General features: G+C 54.3%; 1 protein-coding gene and 1 non-coding gene across 3 annotated transcripts in view; one reads left to right on the top strand and one right to left on the bottom strand.

Moving 5' to 3' along the window:
- The window catches only part of PPL (periplakin), a 48,366-nt gene extending 29,065 nt beyond the window's left edge, over window positions 1-19,301 (bottom strand). For both annotated transcript variants that reach the window (XM_055409420.2, XM_055409422.2), the window contains exon 1: window positions 19,097-19,301. In XM_055409420.2, the coding sequence (XP_055265395.2) occupies window positions 19,097-19,158 (62 nt within the window). In that variant the 5' untranslated portion in view covers window positions 19,159-19,301. The remainder of the gene's footprint in view (window positions 1-19,096) is intronic.
- A 1,399-nt stretch (window positions 19,302-20,700) lies between these two features.
- TRNAT-AGU (transfer RNA threonine (anticodon AGU)) lies at window positions 20,701-20,772 on the top strand. Its single transcript has one exon. It is a non-coding gene; the product is annotated as a tRNA-Thr (tRNA).
- The last annotated feature ends 5,950 nt before the right edge of the window (window positions 20,773-26,722 follow it).

Below are 26,722 nucleotides of genomic sequence, written 5' to 3'. Positions count from 1 at the left end.
TTTCATCCGGCTAATGGGCCACACTGAGGAAGCCAGACATGGCCCTTGGGGGCTGTCGGCCCGATCGATGGAGGCCCAGATACAGCTCTTCCCTCTCAGCCTCTTCCGAGTCTGGTCCCACCCATGGAGATGGGGATCTCTGGGCTGAGCCAGGAAAGCTGAGGTTTCCCCCCCACCCCACCAGAGAAGGGAAGGGACCAGGGAAGTGGATCTGAGTGCCAGGATGGGAGAGGGACACACCCAGCCTCCCTCCACTTACTCAGAAGTTTAACACGGACAGAGATGCTGAGGGCCGCGGCCGTTGGCACTGGTAGGTGCCTCGGAAGTCACTGGGCCCCACCTGCTCATTACACAGGTGAGCAAATTGAGGCCCTCAGAAGCGCAGGCACCCGCCCGAGGTCACACGGGGAGCAGCCGGTGTCCGCAGCCAGACAGGGTTCAAATCCTGACTGCATTAACCATCCGTGTAACCTCGTAACCCAGCGCCAGGAAAGGCAAGGGACAGATAAGAAGAGGACGCTGCGGGAGAAGTGGCGTGGTCAATATCCACAGCACAGAGGTGGCGCAGTGGTGAGGAACCCTCCTGCCGACGCAAGAGATGGGGGTTCAGTCCCTGGTCGGGAAGACCCCCTGGAGAAGGAAATGGCCACCCGCTCCAGTATTCTTGCCTGGAGAATCCCATGGGCAGAGGATGGTGGGCTATGGCCTATGGACTTGCAAAGAGTCTCGGACACAACTGAGTGACTGAGCACACAACCTTGGAAGAGCTATTTTCTATTTCTGAATCTTGGTTTTATCATCTGTCAAATGGGCAAGATTCACCCTATCTAGGCAAGTGAGGTGGGTGGTGAGGGTCAGGGTCACTTCTGGGACCCTGGAATCGAGTTTCAAAGACCACTTTGGGGTTCGAGGACTAAGCTAGAGATTTACAGCAGCCTCTGAGCAGATGTGACATCATGTCAGCTCACAAGTGGGGTGTCCCCAGTTTCACCAGCACTTAAAACAGTGCCTGGCACACTGGAGACACTCAACAAATATTCGGTCTAATCACCTAGCACATTGCAGGGGCCCCATAAGTGGTGACAATGACTATTCACAGAACACTACTCCAGGCACTTCTACTCCCTGAAGGGCTTGCCATCCAAATGAAACTGAGCCCTTACACTGCTCCCTGATCTGTGCATGGGGTTGTGCCTATGGACCCCCTTTCTCTCCTGGGGAACCCCACTTGCCAGTGGTGACTGGTCCTGTAAAAGAAGTGAGTGAAAGTCGCTCAGCCGTGTCTGACTCTTTGTGATCCCATGGACTGTGGCCCACCAGGCTTCTCTGTCCATGGGATTTCCCAGGCAAGAATACTGGAGTGGTTGCCATTCCCTACTCCAGGGGATCTTCCCGACCCAGGGATGGAACCTGGGTCTTCTGCATTGCAGGCAGATTCTTTATGGGCTGAGCCACCAGGGAAGCTGTAGTAGGTTCTTTCTAAAAAACAGTAACTTCACAGTTCCGAGGACAGCAAGGTGAACGCCACCAGGGAGAAGGCACGTCGACACATAGGACATGGCACTCCCTCAGAATCCTCTCTGGTAACGTACGACCCACAAGCCATGGCTGGGAGCCAGCAGACAAACGCAAAACGCCTCACCAGACCGCTTCAAAACTGCCAAGGTCATGAAAGGCCAGACTAAGGAACCGTCAGACGGGCAGAGATGATGGAGACACGATTATTAAATGCAAGCTGGGGGCCTGGAACAGAACGAGGCATCCGGGGAAACGGGGCAGGCAGAACACAGTGCACAGCTCAGCTGTTCTCTCTTCAATGTTTCGGCCACAATGCGTGGCATGTGGGAGCTTAGTTTCCCAGCTTGGGATTGAACCCGTGCACCCTGCAATGGCAGGACAGTGAGGAGGCTTAACCACTGGACCACCAGGGAAGTCCCCATAGCTCAGTTGTTTTTGTTTTTTTTCTTTAAAGGTTCCTTCTAGATTTCCCTGGTGGCTCAGATGGTAAAGAATCTGCCTGCAATGCAGGAGACCCGGGTTTGCTCCCCAGGTTGGGAAGATTCCCTGGAGAAGGAAATGGCAAATTACTGTAGTATTCTTGCCTGGAGCATTCCATGGACAGAGGAGCCTGGCGGGCTACAGTCCATGGGGTCACAAAGAAACATGACGGAGCTAACTAACACTCACTTTTTCACATCTAGATTTCCAGGTTTTCCAGCAAAACCCTATAGGAGCAGATCTTTCTGGGTGATGGTGTGTCTAGGATGCCCACCTTGACAGGTGGGGCAGTGGGTGCCGTGGCCCGAGACCCCACCTGGTACTAATAAAGGCCAATGAGGACCCAGGTCTTGGCTGTCTCCAGAAACGGTCCTCTCAGCCCAGCCCAGACTTTGGTCAGACAAGGTGAATGGGTTTCACAAGCCAGGTGGAGTCACAACCCTGCAGACAGGGGTTGTTTTTCTAGAGAATCCGCCCTTGTTTTCTTTTCCAAGACTGAGGACACTGGAGTCTGGCGAGGGTCCAGGAGGGCCCAGGGCCCATCCGAGGCATGACAAGGGACCCTGTTTCCTTGGCCTGGCCTGCGTATAAGACTCCTGGTGCGAGGAGGGAAAACAGGGCACAGGCTGGCCAGGGGGATATCTAGGGCTACCTCCGAGTCCCGTGACTGGGTTTGAGGACACTCCAGGGACAAACAATCGCTTTCTGGGTCTGAGCCCGCACACACCAGCCTGGAACAGACGTCTCTTTGTCCCTCAGGATGTACTCTGGGCGTTAGAGCTGTGGGGAGATGGCCTGGGAGCCTCACGGGGCATCGGGCACCCTCACTCTGTCACCAGAGTTAGAAACTCTGTAAGCACAGCCTGACCTGCTCTGCAGGTGGCTTCTCGCAGCCCAGGAGGTCAGCTGCAGACCAGGGAGCCAGGGCTGGAACCCCGTGCTGTGAAGCCCAGGGGGTGGGGTCTGGTCAGTGGGCCAGCAGGAAAGCCGATCAGAGAAGTGGGGACAGAGGAGGCACTCCGGGTCACCCAGACTCTGCGGATGCTCCGCGTGGGTAGACAGAGAACCCAGAGCTCTCGCAGGATCCTCAGCCCCACCTGCCACTAATCACTCCTTCTTGCTTTACTTTGGGTGGGGAGCCCCTGGCCCTTTTCCACGATAAGCCGTACGCAGTATAACCTAGTGGTTAAGCACCTGGACCAAAGGCAGGTGGCCTAGATCTGGATCCTGACTCAGTCCTTATTAACCTGTCAGTCACCTACCCTTCTTGAGCCTCAGGTTGCCCGTCTGTCACTGGGGGTCACGGCAGTCCACACCCCTCAGGGCTGGGGCACGGTTAACTGAGAGAATGGAGACAAAGTGGTGCCTTGCAGGGAGTCCAGGTTCTCTGCTTCCACCCAGAGGCACCACCCAGGGATTTGGGCTAAAAGGAGCTGATAAAAGCTGGCAGCCAAGGCCCCATGTCAGAACCCACAGGCATGGAGGAACTAAAAAAAAGAACCCTGGGCCACCCAGGCCATCCACACCGATCTTCATGCAAGCCCAGACACACTCCGCTTCCGCCTTGTGTATGTCACCTCACCTGGGCATGGAGAAGTCACAAGTCACCTCGATATTTGGAAATGTCTTCTCCAGCTCCTGCAGGGAGGGGCTGTGCACATATATGGGTAATGAGAGGGCAAAGCTCCCAGCCCCAGTCTGGAGGACTTGGGTTTGGAGTAAGGATTGGGTCACTAGGTTTGGGATTTGAGGGGTTTAAGGTGTTTCTACCATGAGTTTTACTATCCCTGGACTGCAAAGAAACTGCAGACAGGCATGGTGGAGAGGCTTCATCTACCCAGTTGTTCAAGCAGAACCCCAAGACCACCCCAGACCCCTGCCTCTGCCTCCCCTGATTCCACCTGGGAAGAGAACCCTGTGCTTCCATCCTCTCTCTGACCCCAAGGCCCTCACCTTGATCAAGAGCATCACCTCTTACCTGGACCAATGTAATGGCCATGCCCAGCCATCTCCTTGCACTCTGACCCTTGCTGCCTCCAGCCAACTTCCGCACATTCATCAGGGAGATCTTTCAACAACTCAAACAGATCTTGCCATTGTCCTGCCTCAGACTTGTCAATGATCCCAAACACACTCAGAAGAGAGCTCGCTCTCCTGTACGGGACCTGCCTTGCCCGCCCCAGCCCTTCCTTCTGTCAACTCTCCCTGTCCCGGCCACCCAGCACCAACTGGTCCATTCCTCTCCATCCTGCCTGCAGGGAGGGAAACTGAGTCAGCTGGCCCAGGGAAAGAACAGAGACTGAGAGCTCGGCAGGTTCTTTAGCCTCTCTGTGCCTCAGTTTTCTCATCTGCAAAATGGGAATAAGAATCAGCCTCATCCAGAGGATGGAGACAGTTCAAAGAGAGGAGCCTTGTAAAACACTTTGGACCTTGGACATGCATGTCACACCAGGAAGGCTCAGGATTGTTGGAATTTTGGTCTGTTTGACTCAGTGCTGTTTCCACGTTGCCCGGCACGGAGCTCATCCCAGCAGTAATCTAATGAACAGCTGCTGACATTTGGTATAACAACATGTGCTATTTCACCTGCCTACTTTTAATTTCCTTGTCTGCACAATGAGGTTATTGGATCCACTAAAACTGGGTAGCAAACAGAAAGACATATCGGATAGGTGGAAAATGTTCCCAAGGCAGATAGGGTGGGGACTAGGTTGATTTGCTTTCAAGGCCACAGTTGTCCAATAAAACCAGAATGTGAGCACATTTGTAGTTTAAATCATCCTAGTAGCCATGTGAAAAACATAGAAAGAAGAAGGTGAACTTAACTTTCATACACCATTTGATTTAATCTAATACAGATAATGCAGGAGACATAAGGGATGCAGGTTCAATCCCTGAGTTGGGAAGATCCCCTGGAGGAGGGCATGGCAACCCAGTCCAGTATTCTTGCCTGGGAAATCCATGGACAGAGGAGCCTGGCAGGCTACAGTCCACAGGATTGCAAAGAGTCAGACACGACTGAAGTGACTTAACACACACGCAATACAGCTAAAGCATTACTTGGACAGTCAATAGAACATTATTAAAGGGAGAGTTTACACTCTCTTTTCCTCAGCACCTGGCATGTAGTTTACACTTGCAGGGCCTCTCAGGTTGTTCTATGCATATCTCACACAGCAGGTGGTTAACAAAACACCACGGCACAGTTCTGGGTGATTCTGCGGCCCCTGGACCACTCTGTGATAAGCCCACAATGACTGCAGCCCATCAGTTCTGTCATAATGAAGCTGAAGGAGGCTCGGAACATTAGTGCCTGGTACCTGCGTGCATCATAAGGTAGTTATCAGCATCCTCGCGTGCATGCTAAGTCACTTCAGTCATGTCTGACTCTTCAGTCCAATAGACTGTAGCCCACCAGGCTCCTCTGTCCATGGGAATTCTCCAGGCAAGAATACTGGAGTGGGTTGCCATGCCCTCGTCCAGGGGATCTTCCCAACCCAGGGACCGAACCCACATCTCTTACACCTCCTGAATTGGTAGGTGGGTTCTTTAACCACTAGCGCCCTAGGGCCACTTAATAAAAGGTCATTTCCTGGAACTTCCCTGTTGGTCCAGTGGTTAAGAATCCACCTTGCAATACAGAGGATGTGGGTTCGATCCCTGGTGGGGGAACTAAGATCCCACATGCTGTGGGGCTGCTGAGCCTCAATAGAAGGTCTGTGTGTCACAATGAAAGATACCTTGTGACACAGTGGAGATCCTGTGCGCTGCAACTAAGAACTGACACAGGCAAGTAAATTAATTAACTGGGGGAAAGAAAAAGGTCATTTCCTTTGCTCTCTGCCACTCTCCCACCAGACCCACACAGACTGGCCAGACACCTGCCCAAGGCCAGGTCTCATCTATGGGTCTCTGGCTGCCAGACTTGAAAACAATCCAGGACTCCCAGTTGTGCTCAGTAGAGCACGGTGCCTGGGTGCGCAGTGCCAGAGCACACAGACCACAGCCCCACACCCTTTCCCGGGCCCCCAGAGCTCCAGCATCTATGCCCACGGCCACGGGCCAGAGCCAGCCACGTAGCCTGCTCCAGCCACGCCACCCTCCTTCCTGGGAGAACGGCCTCTTTCCTGACCCACCTCCAGGGAACAGCTCATACCACTACAGAGGGGCCACAGCCCTACCATAAGCCCCCACCCAGCAGTCGCTGCCCGCCTAGAACTGTTCTGTCACCTGTTGGTCACGCCCAACTTGCTTTTTCTTTCTGGGTGTCAAGATGGGAACCGGCAGGGACAGGGTGTGGCTGATGGTGATGGCCCTTCCTCCCTGGCCAGTGCCACCTCACCTTCCAGGCCTGAGTCAGTCCCCACATTCTGGTCCTTGACCATGTCCACAGTCCCTCCCTTTTGGGGTTAACTCTGTCTCAGTGGGTGCGAGCGGAGCTGGATGATCAGTCTCGGAATGTCTGGAATGCACAGGAGCCCACACCTTTCCTGGGAACCAGCCTGTCCCAGCCTCGCCCCTCTTCGAGTCCAGAGAAGGAACCCGGCCTCCTATTGCCCATAGTCAACCCTTTCTGGGTCCTGCCTGCCTCCAGGGCCTAAACGGCTCCCAGGAGAACCTCCAAGTTCATTTTGGGTGCCAGGTGGCCCCCAGACCCTGCCTTCTTTAAACATGGCCAGGCTGAGAGAGCAAAGGCTTTCACTCCAGGACACCTGCCCTGTCTCTACCACAAAGGCACACACGGCAGGTGCAGGATATGACTGAAGAAACGAACAGCCAGACACTGAAAGGACTCATCGCCCATCGCCCGCTCAGCCTATTCCTGCAACATCTCCTGACACCCGGCAATCTTGGGAGAAACATGCCCTTATGGTAATTGGGGGTACTTTTCTTAATTCTCTTAGGTGATAAACTTTTAGACAATAAGGATTTACTCATCTTTTGGGAGGACCCTTCTGTAGCCTTTAATTCCAGGCTTTGCACAGGCTTGGGGCTCAATAAATACATGTTGAATTGGGCAGACACTTTATAGCATGTGAATAATTCTCTCCTCATTTTTCAGATGAAGATAACTGAGGCCAAGAAACCTGCTCAAAGTCACACTGTTAGGAAGTCATGGTGTCAAGATCGGAACAGGTGTTAGAGCCACTTCCTCAGAGCAAGAGGGATGTCAATATTGTTGTTCTGTCACTAAGTCGTGTCCAACTCTTTCAGACCCCCAGGACTGCAGCACGCCAGGCTTCCCTGTCCTTCACCATCTCGCAGAGCTTGCTCAAACTCATGTCCATTGAGTTGGAGATGCCATCCAACCATCTCATTCTCTGTCGCCCTCTTCTCCTCCTGCCCTCAATCTACCCCAGCATCAGGGTCTGTCAGTACTATTCCACAAAATGATGGGGAGAGATCAAGGTCATGAGACAAAGCAGCAAGGCGTTCACCACCCAGGGGAGGCATAGTGACTTACATCTTGTTGGCATCTTCAGCAGTATAATTAATCCAACTGGTTGAGTAACCATCAGTGGCGGTAGTTGAGGCTGAGTCATTCACTCTTCTAAGATGCCACCACGAGGGGCTCCCAGCCTGTCCCTCTGAACAGGCCATTCAGGGGGAAGGAACTGGTATGACGACTGAACCCCTCCCGGGGCCACGCCCTCCCCCGGTATCTGACAGGCGTTCCTGCTTTGATCCTAACAACCCATCATCAAGCTTGGTACCATTATTGCTTCCAGTGCAGATACATAAACTGAGCCTGGGGAGGAAGGGAGACCTGCCTGCGGCCAGAAGGTTAGTGTCCATGCTGGGGACTGTTGCTTTCCAAATCATCAAGATTTCCAGATATTCAGTAACTGCTGAATAAATTTCACCACACTCCCAACTCCTTGTCATCTCTCTGCCCCTCTTACAGGCCCTGGGGACAGGCCCTTCTCCATCACCAAGTCCCTGGAGCTGTCAACATGCTTAAAATGTCTATTTAATTCAACACCTATTTATTGAGCCCCGCCTACACAAATCCTGGAATTAAGAGCCACAGAAGAACCTCCACCAAAAGGTAAGTAAGTCCTTATTGTCCAAAAGTTTATGGTCTAATAGGCAGGATTTAGAAAAGCTCTCCAATAACTGTAATTCCAGAGATTCAGACTGTTTGGGTCAGGGTATTTTCATCCACTCTGCCCACTTCAGGCCTTGTATCCTAATTTAATTGTGAAAATAAAGGTCAGTCCCATAAAATGCAAGAAGAGAATGAGAAGGAAACAAAGAGAAAGTATGATAAGTAGGAAATACCAAATATATGGCAGGAGTAGGTCCAAACACAGCAGTCATTACAATAATTGAGAATGAGTTAAACTCACCCACTAAAAGATAAGACTCTCAGGGGAGAATAGGAAAAGAAAACAAAAGCCAGCTCTACACCACTTTATAAGGCACATATCTAAAATAAAATTACATAGGATGGTTGGGACTAAAAGAATAGAGTGTGGCAGACCAGGCAACTCTGCTGCTTTAGCTGTTTTAAAGGAAGAGCAAAGTGCAGTGGTGGCTCAGCGGTAAAGAACCCGCCCGCAAAGCAGAAGACATGGGTTTGATTCCTGGGTCTGGAAGATCCCATGGAGAAGGAAACAGCAACCCACTCCAGTATTCTTGCCTGGAAAATACCATGGACAGCCCATGGGGCTGCAGAAGAGTTGGACATATCTTAGCGACTAAACAACAACAAAGGACATATAACTCTATGGACAAGTTACACTGCCGCTTTACTCAGGCTTGACAGCTGCACATCACAAGACTGAAGCCTGGGCCCTGCCTCACTGATTTTGACCTGATTGGTCTGCCATAGGACTGGACATCACCTGCAAGTCTCAGGTAATTTTTCTTTAATTTGGCCGCACCAGGTGTTAGTTGCAGCACGTGGACCTAGTTCCCTGAGCAGGGATGGAACCCAGGCCCCCTGCATTGGGAACTCAGAGTCTTAACCACTGGACTGCTAGGGAAGTCCCCAAACTCAGGCGATTCTAACATGCTGACAGGGCTGGGAACAAGGAAACGAACCAGAGTCATGTGCTGCAGGGTTAGACCAGCAGATCGAGGAAGAATTCCCAGGTCTCTGCAGGAAGGAAGTCTTGTAGAGAACAGTACTCAGAAAGCATCCAAAAAATACCAGACTGACAGGTCAACTGATTGACGGGCTCCCTACTAGAAACCTCAGTGATAATTAGATAGGTGTGGAGGAGTTTACTGTCTACTAATCCTGGGGAAGTAGATTCTACAGTGAGAAGGCTGCTGGTGGAGTAACTACAGCTCTGTTTCATGGTTTAATCTGCTTCCACCCAGGGAAGGCCTCCCCACCTTGGGGCCTCATGTCAGGCATGTGCTTTTGGGTTCTCGTTACAGACACACACACACACACACACAGAAGTTCAAACCTCTTTGAGTAACACCAGGGTGTGTCTTGGAGGTTTTTGCAAGATTTAAATGGGGCTCAAGCCAACTGTGACAACCCCAGTTGTTAGGACATCATTCTGGGTTCAAAACCAGTAGACAAGGAGTACTGGCCTCCAAACAGGAAGCACCTACTATGCGCCTGATGCTTTTACACACATCATCTCCAGTTCTCTCCATGACGCTACACGCCTCTAATTTGTAGATTCAAAACAGACCTCTCGCTGCTGCTCCCGGAGCACCTAACATGCATGAGTCACCTTTCAGGGGGTGCGGGAGTGACCACACTGTCTGCAAAGCCCCCACCTTCGTGAAGCCCACAGTGGGGCAGGAAGGTAGCTGGCAGCAACACAGCTCACGAGAGGTACAACTGGGCCTGGAAAGCGGGTACACAGCTCCCAGACCCAGGCTTTTTCTACTCTACCTCCATCCCCGACCTCAGCCTCAGCTGCCCTCTCAGGAACATGCGGGTTTCATTGCCCAGTTTATAGTTGGGAAGAGTCAAGTTCCTGATGCAGAGCAGCAGGACTACAGCCTCCTCTGTTCCTGGCGGCACAAACTCAGATTCCTTTCTCAACCTTCAGCTGGAACCCAAAAGTCCCCATCCCAGCATGGAGAAGTGAAAAGCCCTCAAAGCCACGAGTCTGTCATCTGAGCCCTGGCTGCTGGAGCAGCAAAGAATTCTGCACAGGACTGTCTTCTTGCAGCCCTGCAGCCTTCTAGAGTCAGCGGGCCGCGGGTGGGGTGGAGCCTCTGGCCAGCCAGCAGCCCGCTGGGCATTTATAAGACCTGACAAGCCCTCTGTCCAGGAAAGGATGGGCTTGGCGACCGGAGGGGACACTCCAGCAGTCAGCTCATCTGCTCCCGGCTCAGAGCCGCTGAGACTCTAAAATGCTGAGCCTCACCTGGAAAAGAGAGACGAGGGCACTCCTATCTTAGAAGGACAATACAGTCAGAATTCAGGACAGCTGCTCCTCTGAGCCTCAGCCTCAGAGGCTGCCATGAGTCACACCTCTCCCAGCTCCTGGCTGTGGTTCCCTCCCGCACTTCTGAGTCTCTGCATCCAGAGTCCTCCATTCTTGCTCCCCAGGCCTTGGACATCTCCCCGCGCTGAGGCCTGCTCCCTCTTCCTCCCCGCTGACTGGACTCGGATCCAGAACTGTGGGCTTCCCTCTAGGCTGTATCAGCTGCCAGTCCCCCTGGTCTAGCCCACCCCTCACTTTTAAAAACTTGAAAACTCTTAATCTAGCTCAAAAGTGCAGAAAAGTATGGAAAAGAATGCCACCAAGACTTTGCTGATGTTCCCACTCGGCCATACATGTTTCAGATTTTTTTCAAAAACAGGGTTATTATTCGGTGTCCTCTGGGCCCCCTCCTCTGCGGGAGCATATTTCTGGAGCTGTTGGTTTCTTCCCTCAGTTCAGTTCAGTCGCTCAGTCATGTCTGACTCTGCGACCCCGTGGATCAAAGCACGCCAGGCTTCCCTGTCTATCAACAACTTCCGGAGCTTGCTCAAACTCATGTCATCGAGTCGGTGATGCCATCCAACCATCTCATCCTCTGTTGTCCTCTTCTCCTGCCTTCAATCTTTTCCAGCATCAGGGTCTTTTCCAATGAGTCAGTTCTTCACATCAGGTGGCCAAAGTATTGGAGTTTCAGCTTCAGCATCGGTCCTTCCAATGAATATTCAGGACTGATTTCCTTTAGGATGGACTGGTTGGATCTCCTTGCAGTCCAAGGGACTCTCAAGAGTCTTCTCTAACACCACAGTTCAAAAGCATCAGTTCTTTGGTGCTCGGTTTTCTTTATAGTCCAACTCTCACTTCCATACATGACTACTGGAAAAATCAGTAGTTGGACCTTTGTTGGCAAAGTAATGTCTCTGCTTTTCAATATGCTGTCTAGGTTGGTCATAGCTTTTCTTCCAAAGAGCAAGCGTCTTTTAGTTTCATGGCTGCAGTCACCATCTGCAGTGATTTCGGAGCCCAAGAAAATAAAGTCTGTCACTGTTTCCACTGTTTCCTCATCTATTTGCCATGAAGTGATGGGACCAGATGCCATGATCTTAGTTTTCTGAATGTTGAGTTTTAAGTGAACTTTTTCACTCTCCTCTTTCACTTTCATCAAGAGGCTCTTCAGTTCCTCTTCACTTTCTGCCATAGGGTGGTGTCATCTGCATATCTGAGGTTATTGATATTTCTCTTGGCAATCTTGATTCCAGCTTGTGCTTGATCCAGCCCAGCATTTCGCATGATGTACTCTGCATATAAGGTAAATAAGGAGGGTGACAATATACAGCCTTGATGTACTCCCTTCCCAATTTGGACTCAGTCTGTTGTTCCATGTCTGGTTCTAACTGTTGCTTCTTGACCTGCATACAGATTTCTCAGAAGGCAGGTAAGGTGGTCTGGTATTCCCAACTCTTGAAGAATTCTCCACAGCTTGTTGTGATCTACACAAGTTTCTTCCTAAACCTGTCTTAAACTTTCCCTACATATCAGCATCTGCTTCTATTAACATACATGGAATTGCTTTGTATGAAGTTTTTAAAGTTTTTTATTTTTTAAAGAGTGTTTTTGTTACTACAATCTCTCAGTTTCTTCTTTTTTTTTTTTAACATTTATTTATTCGGATGTGCCGAGTCTCAGGTGCAGCATGTGGGGTCTCTAGTTGCACCATGCGGAAGCTAGGTCCCTGACCAGGGATGGGACCCAGGCCCCCTGCGCAGGGAGCTCGGAGTCTCAGCCACTGGACCACCAGGGAAGTCCCTGAACGAATGTTTGTAAACGCACACAAATGTGCTGTGTCCTTAGCTTGCTCCGTTCACACCGTGTGATGCCTCCGCAGGCCGATGCGCGTGGACGCCCGTCTTGCTGTTCCGTGGCCCTTGCTGCTCCCTCTGCACCCGACCCCCTCCCGGGCCTGCACTGTCTTTGCACTGTCACACAGCACTGTTGCAGCCTGTTTACTGAGCACACCAAAGAAGGCGGTGGCGGCAGGGGCCCTCTGCGCAGGCTCCTTGGTTCTTTTCCGCTTGATCGAAGCCCCACCCACTCACCCTGTTTCTCGGTGGGGACGAGAGCGTGCGTGCGTGTCTTGTGTGTGAGCATGTGTGTCTGTATCAGCCTGAGATGTTTCAAGAGGGGGAAGTCTCTGCAGGCCCCCAGGGCCACCCTCCTCATTCAGTCATTCGTCCAGCACACATGCCACCCTGCCAGTCTCTGGGGGAGACAGACCTTCATCTCCATCAGACCACCCAACGGCCCCTGAGATAAGGGTGACCAAGGAGATGGGGGAGACAATGCAGGAAGTGGATCTGCCCGGGGAAAGAGAGGTTTAGGGAGGGCTTCCCCAAGGAACAGAGACCAGTTGAGAAGAGAAGTCAGCCCAGAGGGGTGGGAAGGGCATTCCAGGGAGGAACAGCATGGGCAAAGGCTCAGGGGCTGGAAGGGTCATGGAAAGGAGAGGGGAATGCACTCATAGTATGCAGGGTGGCGGTTCCCAGGCCCTGAGAGCAAAGGGAAGCTTGGGGTGGGATGAACCAAGTGGGGAGGGGGTGGACGGGACCAGACTGACATCTGGCAGGGAGACTCTTGAGAGTCCCTTGGACAGCAAGGAGATCAAACCAGTCAATCCTAAATATTCATTGGCAGGACTGATGCTGAAGCTGCAACTCCAGTACTTTGGCCACCTGATGCAAAGAGCTGACTGACTAGAAAAGACCCTGATGCTGGGAAAGATTGAGGGTAGGAGAAGGGGGCGACAGAGGATGAGGTTGGTTGGATGGCATCACCGATTCAATGGACATGAGTTTGAGCAAACTCTGGGAGACAGTGAAAGACAGGGAAACCTGGTATGCTGCAGTCCATGGGGTCACAAAGAATGGGACACGACTGAGCGACTGAATAAGAGAGAGCTCCCTGGCTGCCATGGGGAGGAGGGAATGGGGTGATGGGGCAGAGGCAGGAATGGTGAAGTGGCTGCTGCAGGGGCATTGGTGACAGGGCCTGGGGGCCCAGCAGGGCTGCCCGCTCTGGAAGCAGGGAGCCTAGAGGCCAGGGCAGGGCTCACTCTGCCTGAAGGCAGGAAGGGGCACTGGGGGCCTCGCTCCCTAGGCTCAGGAGGACAGAAGACAGAAGACCCATCAAAAGCAGAGAGAACAAAGACCAGGGGCCATTTCCGTCTCCCCATTCCTAAGACAGGTCAAGGCAGGCAGGCAGGCTGGAGAGTGGCAGGTGGCGTTGGCAACACCCCACACAGCCCTGCTTGGAGCAGAGAGGAGCCAGAAATCTCTTGACAAGGAGCCTTGGACATGTTCTCAAAGGCAGCTTCTCCCCCAGCCCCCAGGGCCCTCAACAGAGGCCCCTCACTCTCCTAGGAGTGTTGCCTAAAAGGTATGACTTGAGGTAAGCCTCTCCCCAGAGAAGCTCCCTGACTGTGTCTGAAATGCCACCATTAGCATCCACTGTTACATGTTCAGCTCTGTTCTGTCCTGAATCTAATTCACCAGGTCTTGTTCCCCCTCCATCCGCACTGGGCAAGTGAGGGCAAAGCCAGAGAGAGGGGAGGTAGAAAGGGTTGCTGGGCGGAGTCAGGGATACAAAACTCAGTGACTCCACCATCTGGCCTGGGGCAGTCCCCAGGACAGCACCAGCCCCAGGTTGAGGTGGGGAGCCCTAGTTTCCTTCTCCAGGGGCCCCAGCATTGGCCATGTGTGAGCCGTAAGCCCAAGGTGAGTGCCTTTACTCTTGGCCTCAGCGTTCCTCTCTGTGAAATGGGATACCAGCAGCAGCCTTACAGGCTTGGTGTCAGAATTATATATATATGTATAAACATCCACGGCTATGCTGGGTGCACAGCAGGTGTTGAGAAATGGCTGGGCGGATCATTCCAGTCCTGGCTACCTGCATAGTGGGAGGTGAACTTTACTGACAGGGCCCTCCTGCAGACTGTTCGAGCTTTTCAGCTGTCACTGATCAATGCATGCAGGTGTGTCTCCTTAAGGTGTGTGTGTGGGGGTCCACATGAATGCTAGGGTGAATGAATGGGAGTCAGCTGACCTCCTGTGCCCCTGGGGCAACAGCCTCCATGGCTGGAAGGAGCCCACCTGCCTGGTCAGCTCCGTTCTTAGCACCATCCTCATCTCTGGGTCTCAGCTGGTAAAGAACCTGCCTGCAATGCAGGAGACCTGGGTTTGATCCCTGGGTTGGGAAGATCCCCTGGAGAAGGGGATGGCTACCCACTCCAGTATTCTGGCCTGGAGAATTCCATGGACTGTATAGTCCGTGGGGTCACAAAGAGTCAGACACGACTGAGCGACTTTCACTTTTCATCTTTAACAGCAGGGTGCAGTCACCACTGTCGCTGCCATGACTTACTGAGCGCTCACTGGGAGTTGGGCCCGTCATGTGCATTATCTCACTTGAGCCACTAGCGACCTCACCAGCTGATGGCTGCTGCAGCACTCCCATTTCACAGATGAGGAAACTGAGACTCAAGTGTTTCGTGACCTGCCCAAGGTCACATAGTTCAGGAGAGGCAAAGCTGGGGCTTGAACCCGCACCTGGATGACATGCTCTTAATCACCAAGGGGCCCAGGGTACCCCAGCTAGCTTCCAGGAGGATACATGCCTCTTTCACCAGCCTCCAAAACCTTGGGCCCTGCCTCCCCCACAGGATGTCCCCATTAGGACTGGGCCATTCTTGTAGGACTTTGCCTAGGTGAGGTCAGGAAGTGAGGCCAGGCTGCTGGGTGCTCACTGGGACCCAGGTCTGGGTAGAGGAGCAAAATCAGTCCTATTTTACTGAGGGGGAAGCTGAGGCTCCTAGCGAGGCCAAATCTCTTTGCCAAACTCAAACACAGGCAGAGTTCAGTCTAACTGCAGAGCTGGGTCTAACCATCCATCCCTCACAATGACAGGTCAGTCACCTCCCCAGGAAGTCCTCCCCAATAATCCAGGTCTCCACCCTAACCCTGACAGATCTCACTTCAGACCAGTCAGGGAGCAACAGGGCAGTCAGGCTGGAAATCTCATCTGTCCAGCTCTATGTCCCCCCAAACTCTCAGTGGCTCCCATCACCAACATGACACAGGCCTGCAACCATAGTGGTAATTAAGCAAAATTCCATTAAATGTAGACTGTCAATGTCTCCTCCACAGCCACCCCTACTCCCTGGAATGGCACCCCAGGAGTAGTGCAGTGCAGTGCACTGCCTGTCCATCATGGCATTCATCTCAATCCCAGACACATAGCAGGTGCCTATTCCAATTTATTCAACAGTTACAACTATCATAGCTGCTGTGGACTGAGGCTTCCTGTAATTCTCAACCCTTTCCCTGCAGTATTTCATTTAATTCTCATGCCAACAATATCACCAGGCAGGTTGTATTTTTATGCCCATTCCACAGCTGAGAAAGCAGAGGCTCAGAGAGGCCACGCAGCTCTCCCCAGGTGGCACAGCTGGAGAGCAAGGTCTGGCCAGGGCTGTACCCTCAGCATCCAAGCAGGGCGGTAGGACCAGGGCCCCTGAAGGCCCTCCGCCTGAGCTGGACACTATCCTTGGTGACCTTGCACCAGCAGCCTGACCCTGTCATTAGCTCAGGTGTGAACACAAGTTCCGACACCTGTCATTAGAAACCAGGGCAGCAGGAGCAGCGGAGTTTACACCCAGTTCCAGCTGCTACAAGTCTGACAGACAGGGAGGGGCAGTTTTCTCCTAAGGGGCTCTCCATTCACGAATTTCTGTTCACTTGTGCCATCCAAAGCCTGTGACCGCGGGGCTGTGTGCGAGTCACAAGTCCTGGCTCTGGATTCCCCTTTGCTGGGGGCAGGGATGCTGACCCTCATTCTGGGCACTTCTTATGTGATGGGGGGGGCGGGTGCACGGGGGGGCATCCTCTCCATTGTTATGTTGGCTCCTCCCAGAAACCCCACACAGAAGATATTAGTACCAGGCCTGCCTTGTAGATGAGGAAACTGAGGTTCAGAGAGGTTCCTGAGCCTCTCTGGAACCAGAGGCAAGGTGTTCAACTGACCACCTCAATGCTGAATCTCACTGGCAACCCCACCCTCCCCCAGACAGAAGAGGGAGCCCCCAGAAAACTCAGGGTGCAAGAGTAACTTGGGGGTCAGCACCCTGTGACCAGCAACCACATCTTAGAGCTATGGGTACAGGGCCAAGCACTGGGTAACACTCAACAGGCTACCTTCGACCCTGCAATCTGTTCCATGAACTTGTCTCCACCAAGGGGAACAGGCAGATGGAGACGCTGGGCTGGCAAGACCACGGTTACCTGGCATCTACACAGGGCTGTGACTGTGCAAGGCCACGGGGCCCAAAGGAAGAATCTCATCCCATCTTGGGAAGGATCGGGGAGGGCTTCCTGGAGAAAGAGACCTCCAAGCTGATATCACACATTCAGCTAGGGGCAGCGGGTGGCTGCCTTGGGCCAGGGGTATTGCAAAGTGCAGGACCCATGCCCATTAACCCCCGAAGCTGTAAAGGATGTTAACTGCTTCCTTCCTGCCCTCTGCTGGGAAGGCCAAGACCCTCCCAGATTGTCCAGATTCATTATAACCTTTTGTTAGGTCCAAGCCCAGCCCTTGGGGGACTGGACGGAGGGAGAGCTGGAAGAAGGGGAGGCTCAGAGGGATGAGGGAGGCGGAGAGCAGGGCGAGGCTGGCCCATCTCCTGGTGTGTGGGTGTGTGCGTGTGTGTGGAGAACTGGAGGGGCCCCGGTCTCAGTGGAGGGAGAACAGCACAGCCCTCCCTGGCTGGCACAGAGTGTCTAATTGTGCAACATCTGAAAGAACAGTTCAGGGACTGGACGGGACCCCAGCTGGGTTGGACAGCCAGCTGGACCTGGCCACTGAGGAGTGGTGTGCAGAGCCCTGCCCAATCCCTGGGGTTGGGAAAGACCAGGGAGGCGTGTGTGTGTGTGTGTGTGTGTGTGTGTGTGTGTGCGCGCGTGCGTGCGTGCGTGCGTGCGTGCGTGTGTGTGTGGTGGGAGTGGGGGAGGAGGGAATCCCGGGAAGGGAGGGAAAGAAATGCTTCTGAACTTGAAACAAGGCAAAGGGGAGAAGGGGCAATGGGGTCACAGGGGAGGGGAGTTTCTGAAAAGCCTGGAATTCAAAGACATGGAGCGCCCACCTTCTGCGTCTCAGGTGAGGGCACCGTGAGATGGCTGGATGGCATCCCTAACTTGATGGACATGAGGCTGAGCAGGCTCCTGGAGTTGGCGATCGACAGGGAGGCCTGGCTTGCTGCAGTCAATGGGGTCACAAAGAGTCGGACACAGCGAGCGACTGAACTGACTGAACAAAGACACGGAGGGCCCAGCCTCTCCACGCCACACCCAGGCCCCCTGCACCTGTCAGACGGGTCTGCCTGGGCTGGACCGCAGGGGCAGGCTGGGGTGCAGGCCAGGGTCTCCTTGCCTTCATCCGTGGCCTGGGAGGGAGTGAGGGACTGCTTCCAGGGGAGGGGGTCTCAGATGAGGCCACTTTGGAGTGGATACACTTGGGGCAGGTGAGCTCTGCAGTTTTTTTTGTTTCCTCACCTGCCTGAAGCCCCTTGTTGGATAAAGGCTCCCTCCCAGCTATAGCCCCTGCCTCCTTTTCCCTAGAGAGAGGCCAAGGAAGGGTCTGAGGTCCTGCCCCTCCCTCAATCTCAGCATCTCCACTGAGGTTCCCCTAAACCGGTTATTAAGTGAATACATTAGGCTTACCAAGCGGACGTGGGCTGCCCTTTCAACGCAAACACATCGAGACATGTTATTCCCTTCCCAGGCGGGCCTGGGAACCGGAGGCTCTCAGAGACGCCGCCAGTTTCGGCGCTGGTTGGGGTGGAGGGGAGGGTGCTGGGGGCAGCCGCGCCCCTGAGAAATCACTCAGGGAGAAGGCCCCACGGCCCTCCCAGGGGCTGCGCAGACCTCGGGGTGGGGTAGGGGGTGTGGACCAGGGGTGCCTCAGCCCGGGTTCCCCCAACCCGACCCCACACCCACGAATTCCTCCAAACCAGGCTCTGGAGCGCAGGATGGCAGGTGCAGGAAAGTTCTGCTGCAGGTGGCACGTTCCCCGCCCCCCAATTCGTCCCCTCACCTCTCGCCTCCCCGACTCCAGAAGCACCTGCGCGCCCCTCCAAGAAGCGCTGGTGAACGTCCCGCGCCACGCCCCCCGCTCCAGCTCAAATTCACCGCGTGGGTGCGCCCCCAGAACGTGCTTCTGTCCCTGCACACACCCTGCCCAAGCCCCCCCACCCGCCTTGGGTGCAGCGTCCGCCGGACACACCACTCTCCACCCGGCGGTGCTTTTTGGCCCGCGAGGACCCCTGGCCCGCGGGCGACCGCGGGACGCGGAGACCCCCGCCCCCCGTGACTCCATCTCAGTACCTTGCCCTCTAAGCGCCCAAGCCAGTGCTCTCTCGGCTCCTAGAACTTTCCGGTACCAAACAGCGTGTTTTCCTTCCGCGCCCCCGGCCCACCTCCATTCCCACCTTGGCCGTGTTTCCCAGCTCAAGGGCGGCCCTCGGTCGCCCGCGTCCCCGCGCGTCGCGCACTCCAGGCAGGGTTCCCCGCCCCGTGGACCTCCCAAGGCGGGGCGCAGCCCCTCCCAGCCGCCGCAGCCCCGGAGGCCCGGCCGTTCCCCTCGCGGCCGCTCACCTGCGGGTCCGAACCGTGGGGCTGTATTTGCCTTTGTTTCTCTTCCTGAAGAGCGAGTTCATGGTGGCGGCCGGGCGGGGCGGCGGGTCGCTGCGCCGGGCTGGGCACTGGGCGGCGGAGGCCCCGGCGCGCACCGAGGGCCGGGCAGCTGGCGCAGGTGAGCGGGCGGCGACGCGGGAGCCCCGAGTGGGGCGTTGCGGCGGCGGCCGGTCACTACTCGCGGGGGGCGGGGCGCCCGCAGGCTCCCCCCGCCGCGCCCGAGAAGGTGGTGCTTACCTTCCCGGGGGCGGGGCGCCGGGGGCGGGGCTTCCAGGCGCGCCCTCGGCCAGGCTGCTGCAAGCTGGGCGCCCGGCCTGGAAGCGGGGTGGGGACACGGGGTCCTGGGAGGACCCGGCCCATCCCACCCCACCTCCCAGCCTGGACACTCGAGAAGCTGGGCAGGCGGGCGGAGGCGCACTGTAGGCTCTCCCGAGCGCGCTCCGTAGCCCCCTCGCCCCTGACTCCCGACCTGGAGCACGCGCCCCAGGCTGAGGACCCTCACCAGGGTCTCGGATGCCCATCTTGGGCACCTGGGCTCCCCTTTCTTGGCTGATACCCAGGTGGGGCCCCCAGTCAGATGGGACAGCCTGACGGGTCTCTATGCCCCGATAGCTAGAGACTCTCAGGTGGTAGGACTGTCGATGGCAGTTGAGAAAAGGAAGCTCGGGAGTGCGCCTTGATGTTGTTTAGACGCTTAGTCGTGTCCGACTCGTTGCGATCCCACAGACTGTAGCCAGCCAGGCTCCTTTTTCCATAGGATTTCCCAGGTGAGAATACAGGAATGGGTAGCCATTTCCTTCTCCAGAGGACCTTCCCGACCCAGGGATCGAACTTGCGTCTCTAGGATTGGCAGGCGGATTCTGAGCCACCTGGGAAGCCCTGGAGTGCGCCTACCTGAGTTCAAATCCTGCTGTTATGAACGGTCAGCTGACTCTTCAGCAAGGCTTCTCTCTACTCCCAGCCTCAGTTTCCTTTATCTGTCAAACAGTGGTAACAACCGCACCCCATCCCATAGGGGATTCCTGTAGATAATTCACACGACACTTCACACAGTCCCGTATGCCAAGTTACACCTGTGCCAGCAGAAGCCAGTCACGCTGGGGCCTGCTGTGCTGTGTGCCTGCGGAGAAGGCTGCAGTTAGACAGCCGGTAACCCTGGTCTGGCCCTGAGCCAGAGTGGGGCCCTGACAGCAATTCAGCATCCTTCTGGAGGACACTGAGGGTTCTGAGCCCAGCGGGGAAGGAGGAGCACTCAGTCCTCAGGGGAGATCCAAAGGGCTCAGATGGGGAGCAATGATGAGGGAAGGAGGCAGGCTCCACCACCACCACGGGGCATCCAGAATCCTCAGGCCAGTCATTTCCCCAGCCATTTTTTATTTAAAAAATAAGGAGGTTGATGGGGAAGTTGATTCCTACAGGCTTTTCCTGCCCCAAACCCCAGAGCATTTGAGAACAGTGTCCTGTAGACCATGGGGTCCCCCAACCTCCAGTATCTAATGCCTGATGATCTGTGGTGGAGCTGATGTAATAATAATAGAAATAAAGTGCACAGTAAGTGTAGTAGCGGGGGTGTAGTTCAATGGTAGAGTGTGTGCTTAGTATGCACGAGGCCCTGGGTTCAATGCCTGGCACCTCCATTTAGGAGTTTCTCCTTACTGGGAGGAGAGAGTTTATTATTGTGGGGAGGGAGGGGATATGTATAACTGATTCATGTTGATGTATGGCAGAGACCACCACAACATTGCAAAGCAATTATCCTCCAATTTAAAAAAAAAAGCAAAAAAAAGTAATGTGCTTGAATGATCCTGAAACCATCCCCCCCAACCCCGTCCTTGGAAAAATTGTCTTCTACGAAACCAGTCCCTGGTGCCAAAAAGTTTGGGGACGGCTGCTTTAGGTCATCTGTTGTCCCTGCCATCACAGGACTTCAGTGTTGAAGTGTTAGAGATTCTGGGAAAACCTTATTTGTTAGGGGGTATCTGCAGTGGGCTTAAGGGGGTCTGCAGATCCTCCTACAGTTGCTTTCAAAATGTGTGTGTGTCCAAATGTACACTTTGAGGGCGAGGGTCTATCACTTTCAGTGGGCTCCTTCATTGGCTCATTCCACAGATGCGGGCATTCTCCTAGCCGTGGCTGTCTGGTTCTGCTACGTTGATGAGGAAAGGGAAAAACAAAACAAAAACCAGTAAAAGGCTTTTCTCTTAAGGGAGGAGGAAAGACACATGCCAATACTACTAACAATACATTGACAACCTCAAATTGGGATCTGAAGACCAAAAAAGGATAAAGAACCCTGGGAGGAGCAGCAGCTCAGCTTCCCCAGGGTAGCTTGTAAAATGCAGATTCTGGGGCGTGACCCCCCCCAGCTCCTGATTGGGGGGCCACGTGCAGGAAGGGTCTCAGGAGTCTAAACTTTTAGCAAGTCCCTCTGGTGGTCCCTGGCCCCTCTATAAGAAACCAGAAGCAAGGGATCTTGCCTGCAGCTCTCAGATGGGGAACCCTGTACAGACCTTCCAGCCACACCCAACCCTTCTCTCCTCTGAACTTGTCTCTGCCCCGGTTTCTCTATCAGACGACCCTTCTAGGTGGGGAGTTCCCCACGAGACATCTCAGTGCTTGAGCAATTCCTTCCAACCCGAAGGGACTTCCCTCCCTAAGTCTGAGCTTAGGTGGGTGGGGGGGCAGGAAGGGGGAGTGGGGTGGGACCTAGAGTCCAGATACAAGTGTTGGGCTTCCCTGGTGGTTCAGATGGTAAAGAATCCACCTGCAATGCAGGAGACCTAGAGACTATAAGTCCAGACTACAAGTCCATTGGGAATAGGTGTCAGGAAGGAGCACAAGGCTTCAGAACACAGAGCTTGCTTGTGGTGGTGGTGGGGGTGACTTGGGGTATAGGGACCTGGCCTGAAGTCAGGACAAAACTTGCTCAGCCTGGACCCCTTCCTGTGCCCCTAAGTGAGCCAAAAGGCTCAGGAGGGAATATTGTCCAACCCCCTGTTTTATGGCACAACTCTGCATGGAAACTCTTGTCCTTCCTTCTCCGGATTGCCTTTCCCTTGGAGAGTAAATTGGGGTCATTCACGGCAGCACCGTTGCTAGGGAGGAGATCCTGGAAACAGCCTGATGGCCACTGGGATGGGGATCAGGTGGTTAAATAACCCAGAACACATCTACATTGGGAAGACCGTGCAGCTGGAAATGAATGAGATGTGGAATTCATTGTCAGGCGCCAGGAGCAAAGTGTGAAAGAGAAGCGGAGAATATATATGCCCATAGGTACAGAAAATTTCTGGAAGGATCCACAAGACTGTTAGCCATGAGTTCCCTCAGGAGACAAATCTGAATTTTCATTGTATACTCTTTCATAGTGTTTGGATTTTGTCTTATTTTTTAAAACTTCCTTTGGATATTATTTTTATATGTGCTTGGATTAATTTTTCAATGTCTTTTTTCAGTTGCTTTCTATTTTTTAGCCATGTGGCATGTGGGATCTTAATTTCCCAATCAGGGATTGAACCTGTACCCCTTGCATTGGAAATGCAGAGGTTTAACCAGTGAACCACCAAGGAAGTTACTTTTTAAAAACTCATTTCAAAATGACCCAAGCCTGGCATTCCCACTTCCCAGACCCTTCCCTGCCTCCACTTCCCGCTTCATGCCCCTCTGTTAGGGTCCACTGCACTTTCTGGTGTTAACCTCCTTCCTTGTCAGTCTTCCTTACAGGACTGAAAGATACTGGTTGATAAGGATTATGGAAGATACAACATTTGGGCAAAATAGAACCCACATTAAGGAAGGAAGCTTCCCTACCTTCAAGTTGCTGATAGTCTAAGACTGGAGACAAAGAGACAACTACAAAGCCAACTGGGATGAGTCTAGGGAGATGAACTTTATCAGGGCTCCAAAGATGGGGTGGGGGGCGGCAGCCTGGGGAGCCCTGGAGTTCTCACTCAGTCCCTTTCAGCTGTTGCAACTTGTACACAGGTCATTTTGTCTTTCTGAGCCTCAGTTTTCCCCATCTGTGAAATGGACACAACGATAGTGTCCACCTCCTAGGTGAGATCCCATGTGTTAAGCACTTGGCATGCCCCTTGGCCCTGAATGAGGTTCGCACAAATGGGAGGGGTTGACCTCTGCTTGTGGGGCTGAGGTGGAGGCCCCATGCTTGTGGGGCTAAGGGTTACAAGCAATTATAGGAACTCCAAACTGTTTCAGAACTCCAGACTTCTCCCAACTTCCAAATCCTCCTTCCTCACACCTAGAAAAGTGAAGTTTGGCTTCTGGGAGGGAACCAAACTAGGGACGTCCAGGTGAGCAGGCTGGTAGCTCAGCTGCTGAGTAACAGCTGTGATACTGATAATGTTATGTGACATTGATGATATTAATGCTGTTTCTCCATGATTGAGGACCAACTCTGTGCCAGGCAACACAGCATGTGCCAACATGCTTCAGCAGGTTGACACTCCCCAGAGACCCCCACTGACTCCCCGAAGACCCTCCCTCCCAAGAGGAAGCTCTCTTATGTTCCAGGGAAGCTCGCTGAGGCCCTGAGAGGCCCAGTGCCAGCTGGGCTGGTTCCTGGGTTGGCCTGCTCTGGCCCCGCGCTCTTGGACCCCCACCCGTCTCCACCCTCATGGGCTGACTCAGCTGGGCCCGGCCCAAGTGCTTCGGGGAGAATGAGTAGATTTGGGGAGGAACTGAGTTGTCCTTCACCATCCCTCCTCTCTCCAGCCTCTAGAATCTCTGTTTCTGAGCTGGTGCAGCATGTGTGTGTGTGTGTGTGTGAGTGTGTGCACGTGTGTACACACGTGTGCACGACGCTCCGTGGGCAGGCCGGATGGGGTGGGAGCTGTGATCTGGCCCCTGTGGATCCTCCTGTGGGCAGATGGGATTTGCTTGGTTCCGAGGAGCCCTCGTAGGCCAAGTGACTCATCCGCTCTGCCTGTGCCGTGGAGTGGGGGCTCGGGGAGCGTGTTTGCTTTCCCCGGGGTTTGACTTGATGTTCACCCTGAAGGGATGGTACCTGCCCGGCTGTTCTGTTCCCTGGCAACCAGGCCCACCTTTGGCCCCTGAGCCCCGTCCCCTGCCCAGAGCTGGGCCAGGCGGCCATCTCCCAGGAGGCCACCGCATCTGAAGGGCCACCACACCCTCCCTGTTTGCTGTCATTGTTTCCCCAGCAGCTGGAGAGGCGCTCGCTTACTCCCTGGCTGGCTCAGGTGTTTCGGTGAACCAGTTTGAAACAAGAAGAGCAACATTCCCACAGAGAGGGGTGTGCAGGATGGGAGGTCGGTTCCTCCTCCTCTCCTCCCAGGGCACAGGCCCAGCCTTCCTGTGGACAGACAGCTGTTCTCCCCTCTCCAGGGGTATGGCCTCACCCCCATCTAGAGGGCATTCAGAAATGCAGATTCCAGGGTCCCTCCTCTGAGATTGAAGCTGTTGGGTCTGGCTAGAGCCCCAGAATCTGCATGTTAGCAAGCACATACCCCACCCCCACACCCCCTGGGATGCTAAAGCTTGTCGGTCTCTGGGCTGCCCTGAGAGACATAGCTGTGAGCAGAGAGACGCAGCACATGGGCAGGCCTGGTCTACACCCGCTGGGGAAGAACCCGCAGGCTGTAGCTTGAGGCCAACCTCAGTTTGAATCCTGCCCAGCTGTGTGACCTTGGGTTGGTGGCTTAACCTCTCTGAACCTGGCGTCCCCATCTGTAATATGTGGATGAGCCAGTGCTCTGTGGTGGCGTGGCACAGAGGGCCCTCTCCTCCCCACCCTCCAAGGGGACAGGAGGGGGTTGGCCTGGCTTCACCCTGTGTTTTGTAACATGTATTTACTTTCCTTGCAGAACAATGCAATGGATGGAAAATCATGCTGGCCATCCAGTCCAGATGGGCTGACTCACACTCAGCCCTGGGCCGGTGAGCTCCCCACCACAGTCCCCCTGGGACCAGAGAGGAGGCTGGCTGCTGGCAGCAGAGACGAGAGAGGGTCCACGGTGAGTCACCCCCTCTGCCTGCCCCTGAGTCATCCCCCAGGAATGTGCCTCTGGCCTGAACCGGCCTAGGGCCCCTGGCAGGCTGCCCCATCCTGGCCACCTCCCCACTGCCTGCCAGGGAGCCCCACCCTGATGCCTCCCAAGGGGGCATCCGTGGCTCAGATGACCTTCCTGCCGGCCCTCTCTGGAGGGCTGTGTACCTGCATGACTGTGTCTGCTGTCAAAACATTGGAACAGCTCCTGACCAGTGGTTGAATAGCGGCAGCACTGAGCCCCCACTGCCCATGGAGGGGTTAACCTCTGCTCAGGAGGGGCCTCTTGGACCTGGCCTCAGCCACAGGCTGGCAGCCCCTCTGGCCCAGCCAAACTGCGCCCTCATAGCATCTTGCAGATCTGAGCCTCATCGTGAACTCTGGATGGCTTGCCAGCACAACCGACTCTACATCTCTGGACGCCTCATTTCAGGCCCATCCCTGGGCCTCTCAGATGGAGCAGTGAGGGCCACCCAGTGAGGAGGTCACGCTGTCAGGGCAGAGAGTGGAGCTGGGTGGGGTCCTGGGGCCAGACTGGCTCTGCCAGATCTGGGATCTCCACCGCAGGACAGGCTGCCCAACTCCAAAACTCCCCTCCCCACGACCAAGCCTACTTCCTCCCTGCCCTGCCGGGGCCCATGCTGCCCAGACTGGTAGGGCTACATTTCTGGGGCCAGTGTGTGACAGTTCCTGGGGATGGCCCAGGTCAGGAGGTCAGAGCCCCATTCCCTCCTCCACCTGGGGACCTGAGTGATGGACAGGCCAGGCCACAGGGGACAAAACACAAAATCAAATCAAGCTTTAGCTTGAAACCAAACTGGGTTTGAAATCTGGCTCAGCCATATAACCAGCTGTGTGACCTTAAGCAAGTGGCTTAACCTCTCTGAACCTCAATTTCTCCATCTGTAAAATTGGCAAGAGCCCATGAGCTAAGATGTCAAATCCTCGCTCCTGCATTTCCTAGCTGTGTGACCCTGGGGAAATGTCTTCGACTTTCTGAACTTTGGTTTCTCCATCTGCAAAACCGTGGACACTCTGGCACTTGCTCCGCAGCGCCTTCAAAGGCTTAGATGAAGTAAAACATGTAATAATGACAGAAAATAACAACGTTTGTTGAGCATTTACTGTATGCCAGGCCTTGCGCTGAGTCCTTAGCTCAGGGAAGCCTGCTAGCTCTGTGATTTCTAGCTTCATCGGGGTGTGATAGACATACAGCAGAGTACATGGATTTCAAGTGCATCATCTGAAAAGTTCTGACTCAAGCACACGGTACTGGAACCACAACAAAGAGGGCAAACTGGCCTTCTCCCTCTCCCCATTCTTCAGACGTGGAAACTGAAGCTCCAAGGCATTCTGTGCATTCAGCGCCTACTCAAGACGGTCAGGAAGGGACTCAGGATTTAAACCCTGCGGTCTGAGCCAGCACCCTCGTCCCTACCTCAACCACCCTTCAGCAGCAGGCGCCGGGCACAGAGTCATGTTGAATGAATGAATGGTGTGATCAAGAGGGTCACTGCACTGGGGTCCCCGGAAGGTCCCCAGAGGAAGATCAACCAGGCTAGCAG

The sequence above is a fragment of the Moschus berezovskii genome, chromosome 27, assembly GCF_049115385.1.
Source record: "Moschus berezovskii isolate FMDL1 chromosome 27, NW_MosBer_1.0, whole genome shotgun sequence".
Lineage (NCBI taxonomy): Eukaryota > Metazoa > Chordata > Mammalia > Artiodactyla > Moschidae > Moschus > Moschus berezovskii.
The sequence above is the reverse complement of the archived record's forward strand: the minus strand, read 5'-3'. Positions and strand labels throughout refer to the sequence as shown.